General features: G+C 70.0%; 2 protein-coding genes across 2 annotated transcripts in view; both read left to right on the top strand.

Moving 5' to 3' along the window:
* Positions 1-350: 350 nt before the first annotated feature.
* AURANDRAFT_6643 (hypothetical protein) lies at positions 351-809 on the top strand (the record flags this gene model as incomplete). Its single annotated transcript, XM_009040167.1, has 1 exon — positions 351-809. A coding segment is annotated over one exon (459 nt), but the record flags the coding sequence as incomplete, so codon positions are not given.
* Positions 810-3,405: 2,596 nt separating this feature from the next.
* Positions 3,406-4,808, top strand: part of AURANDRAFT_28853 (hypothetical protein) — a gene marked incomplete at both ends in the record, with an annotated part of 4,060 nt that continues 2,657 nt past the window's right edge. The window contains 2 exons of the mRNA XM_009040305.1: positions 3,406-3,926; positions 4,138-4,660. Of these exons, the coding sequence (XP_009038553.1) occupies positions 3,406-3,926; positions 4,138-4,660 (1,044 nt within the window). The remainder of the gene's footprint in view (positions 3,927-4,137; positions 4,661-4,808) is intronic.

The raw sequence follows: 4,808 nt of genomic DNA, 5'->3' as shown, positions 1-4,808 counted from the left end.
AAGAGACGGCGACATGTGCGGGCTCCGCGCAGCCATCGGTGGGCTCTGTGCGGTAGTGTTGCGTTGCGTTCTTGCGCTCAAACTCGAGTCAGATTGCTAAAAAGTACCCAACATACGAGCCATACGTTCAACGATGCTCCATCGGCTGCTCCGTCGACGTCGATCGTCGCCTCCCCCCGACGGCAAGACGATGGCGACGCTTTCGAGCAGCACATAGCGTGCGGCCAAACGTCGCCACCGCAACTCTCAAAGACCGCGCCGCGATGGCGAGCGCATCCAGCGACCCGGCGCCGCCCGCGAGCGGCGCGTCCGCCGACGCGGACGCCTCCGGAGCCGGCTCCAGCTTCCTCGTCGTCGGCGGCCTCGGCGTCGCGGCGCTGCACGCCGTGGCGCTGCCATTTCTGCTGCCGGCGCTGCGCAAGCACTGCCTGCCCTACGTGGCGGCGAACGCGGAGCAGATGGAGCTGCTGACCGCCGCCGCGCGGCGACGGAACCTGCGGAGGGTCGTCGACCTCGGCAGCGGCGACGGCGTCGTCTGCGTCGAGCTCAGCAGGCGGCTCGGCATCGTGACCGTGGGCCACGAGCTCAACCCCTGGCTCGTCTGGTACTCGCGGCTCCGGGCGCGCGCCGCGGGCGTGCACCACCTGTGCACGTTCCACCGCGGCGACATGTTCGACGCCGATTTGACGGGAGCGGACGGCGTCGCGCTCTTCGTCGTGCCCGCGATGATGGCCGACCTCGAGGCCAAGTTCGCCCGCGACCTGGACGTCGACGCCGTCGTCCTCGCGGCGCGCTTCCCGCTGGCGACCTGGGCGGAGTTTGACCACGACGAGCACGCGGTCAGGTCCCGGGGCTACAACGTCAACCAGCTCTGGACCTACGGCCTCGACCCGGCCGCGCGCGCGCTGCGGGGGCAGGGTAAGCCCTAATTTTACGTGGGCGGCTTCGGCGGCGGATCCACGCCGAGCGCGCCGGCGCGGCGGCGCTTGAGCCCGCCCGTCCAGTCCGTGTTGAGGAGCGCGTAGGCGGCCGCGTCGCGGCTCCGCTCGTCGGCGACCCAGTACTTCTTCAGGACGCCCTCGAGGGCGAAGCCGCAGCGCTCGAAGACGCGCCGCCGGCCGAGGTCCTGCGCCGGCAGCAGGCAGTCCACGCGGCGGTAGCCCGCGGCGAAGAGCGCGTCGACGGCCGCGTACAGGGCCAGGTCCGCGGTCATGGGCGCGTCCTCGCCGCCCGGCGCGTAGGCCGGGTGGAGCCAGTCGAGGGCGATGCCGACGACGAGGTCCCGGGGCCGGTTCCGCAGGAGCCGCAGCGCGCCGACGACGCGGCGCGCGCCGCCGACGACGTCGCCGATCGTCAGCGCCTCGCCGTCCGCGCCCGCGGACGCGCGCCACGCGCCGGGGTCCGGCGCGCCGTCGAACCAGACGTCGCCGGCGCGGTAGGGCCCGTGGCCGTAGCGCGCGGCGCCGTCGGCGGCGAGCGCGAGCGCCGCGTCATCGCCAGCCGTCGCGCGGCGGACGTCGACGGCGACGCGCCGCGCGCCGCCGTCGCGCGCGGCGGCGACGGCCGCGGCGCCCAGCGCCGGCGCCGCGTGCAGCGACGCGGCCGCCGCGAGCAGCTCGTCGACGCGGCTGCGTCCGCGTCGGCGGCGGCGGCGGCGCCTCGCCGGCGAGCTCCTTCCTGAGGCGCTCGATGGACCCGCCCTGCACGAGGAGGACGCCGACCGTGAGGATCGTCGCGACGAAGACGCTGCAGCCGGCGGCGATGCCGATGAGCTGCGGCTGCGGCAGCGACGTGAAGACGTGCGTGGGCAGGAGGTCGAGCCCCATCGCCACAAAGCGATTTACCCAAGTGATCGATGCCTGCACCTTGCATCGCGTAAATTTATATGCACCGTCGAAGCAAGGATACTCCCTGCCCTCTCGCGCAGGCCGCTGAGCGGCGGGGTTTGGAGAGCGGCGGCATTGTAAGCCGGCCGGGCTCCCTCCGGGGGCGACCATGCCCGCGGCGGCGGCGGCGTCGCGGAACAGCCGGCGGAAGAACGCGCCGAAGGAGAGTAATGGCTCCGGGAAGAGCCTGACCGCGAGCGCCTCGAAGCGGTGCGTTCCTGCCGCGGCCCGCCGCGCGCGGCGCGACCCCAGCCCCCCCCCGCCGCGTCGCGCGCCCGGAAGACACACGCGTGCGTGACGTGCTAGGTACGAGCCGAGCGAGCTCGACCGGGACATCGAGGAGCTGGAGGGCGACACGAAGGAGCTGCCCCCGGACGCGGGCGGCGACGGCATCCCGCTCCTCGGGAGCGAGGAGGCGCAGCCGGCGGCGTCCATGCACGCCCTCCTGGCCCAGGGCACGCTGCTGAGCCGCGGCATCGACGAGCACGCCGAGGAGGCGTCGCCCAAGGTCGGGCCGCGGGGCCTGGCCGACGCCGCGAATCGCCTCTCCGTCGCGGGCATGTCGGGCAGCGGCAAGGGCTGGGCCGCGGCGAAGCTCGGGGTCAGCGAGGGCAGCGTCAAGGCCCAGTTCCAGCGCAAGGGCAAGTCCGCGGGCTGGCGCACGTTCCGCAAGGCCAAGGCCGGCGGCCTCTTCGGGAAAGCGCTGGTCTTCCACGACAACGTGCAGAACTTCCAGAAGGTGCGGGGCGTGTTCCAGGACACGCACGACGAGTGCTTCGAGGCCGGCGGCGTCGTCGAGTGCATCGCCGACGGCTTCGGCGGCTTCGGCGACCGGGACTACGTCAACGTCGGGCCGTCGGGCGCGCCGGCGACGGAGGTCGCGTCGATGTACGACGTCGCGCGGGCCGCCCGACAAACCTTCGACGCGGCGCTGGGCGGTTTGTGCGCGTCCATCGCCGGCGCGACCTTCGAGACGGCGGACCTCAAGGACCAGCTGCGCACGCGGGAGAAGATCAAGGAGCGGCACGAGCGGACGCACAAGACGAGCGACGCCGCGGCGTTCGTCGTGGACGTCGTCCGGGGCCAGGTCGTCTGCGTCGACGAGGCGGTCATGTACGACGTCTACAAAGCGTTGGTGGAGTCGCCGGCTTTAGCTATCTGCCGCGTCGTGAACCGCGTCAAAAGGCCGACGATCACGGGCTACCGCGACCTCAAGGTCAACGTCAAGGTCACGACGGACCTCGCGGCCGCGGACGGCGCGAAGATCCCCCACACCTGCGAGGTCGTCATCCACCACAAGGTCATGCTGAACTTGTCGGACGAGCACGACGCCTGCAAGGTCTACGACTTCTTCCGGTCGTTCTTATTGGGGGGCGAGGGCGCGGACGACGAGCGGCGGCGCGCGTCCGTGCTCATGCAGATCCCGACGTCGGAGATCTCGACCATGGAGAGCGTGGCCATGAAGTGGCTCGAGGACCACGAGGGCGCCCTCGAGCGGCTGACGACCTTCAACCACCTCATGCGCGCCATCGGCGAGTTCGAGCTCGCGGAGATGGTCCAGGGGAGGATTGTGGACCTGACGATCCAGACCTTCGGCGCCGGGTCCATCGACCACGCGCGGGCCATGGAGGGCCTCGCCATGGTGCTTTATGCTCAAGAAAAATACAAGGAGGCCGAGCCCATCTTCCGCGACTCCATGCGGCTCAAGGAGGAGCGGCTCTCGCACAACGACCCGGAGCTCGGCCCGCTGTTGTCCTACATGTCCCTGTGCCTCGAGCGCCAGGGCAACTTCGAGGACGCCGTGGGCCCGAGCCGGCGCGCGCTGGAGATCCGCGAGGCCCAGCTCGGGCCCGACCACCCGGACGTGGCCAAGCTCCTCAACACGCAGGCGAACCTGCACTACGCGCAGGGCCGCTACGAGCACGCGGACCCGCTCTACCGCCGGGCGCTCCACATCACGGAGCGGCGCATGGGCGAGAAGCACCCGGACGTGGCGACGGCGCTGAACAACCTCGCGAGCCTCCTCTACCAGACGCGGCAGTACGTGTCCGTGTGGAAACCAACCACTGGTTTGGGTGGTCCTGACCAAACTTGAGAATTCTCTAGCTCGGTCAAATCGAAGTCGATTCGGCTGATTTTTGGACGGATCGATCGCTCTCGTCGAGTTCTCGAAGCCCGGCCGAAGAGCTTGTGTCAAAACATTCGAATACGCGCACATTGAAGTCGGGTTGAAGATTTGATTTGCACACAGGTACGGCGAGGCGATGGCGCAGTACGAGCGCGCGCTCGGCATCCGCGAGCGCCAGCTCGGCCCGGAGCACCCGGACGTGGCGACGCTCGTGAACAACATGGCGGCGCTCCTCGCGGCGCAGAAGAAGTGGGCCGAGGCGAAGCCGTTGTACGAGCGGGCCATGGACATCTACGCGAAGCGCCTCGGGTCCGAGCACCCGCTCTTCGCGACCGCGCTGACGAACCTGGCGACCATGTACCGCCAGATGAACGACTTCCAGGCCGCCGTGCCCCTCTACCGCCTCGCCCTGCGCCTCAGGGCGAAGCACTACGGCGAGGTCCACCTCGAGGTCGCGGCGGCGACGACGGTGCTCGCGGCCGTGCTCCGGAACCTGCACCGCTTCGACGAGGCCAAGGCGCTCTACAAGAAGGCGCTGAAGACGCGCGAGGAGTGCGCGGGCAAGATCTCGCGGCCCGTGGCGACGTCCTTCAACAACCTGGGCCACTGCCACAAGTGCGTGGGCGAGTTCCGGGGCAGCAAAAGGGTGGTTCAACGTCGCTTCAACGTGAGTGTTCCGCGCGCGCGCGTTTCGGAAACAACACCCACGCTTCGAGAGCGCTCCGAGAGCTGATCGCTCGTCCAAAAATCAGCCGAAACGAGCGGAAAACGACCGAGATAGGAGCCTTGAAGTG

The sequence above is a fragment of the Aureococcus anophagefferens genome, assembly GCF_000186865.1.
Source record: "Aureococcus anophagefferens unplaced genomic scaffold AURANscaffold_14, whole genome shotgun sequence".
NCBI lineage: Eukaryota > Pelagophyceae > Pelagomonadales > Pelagomonadaceae > Aureococcus > Aureococcus anophagefferens.
Note: the sequence above shows the minus strand (reverse complement) of the source record. Positions and strands in the feature narration are given on the sequence as shown.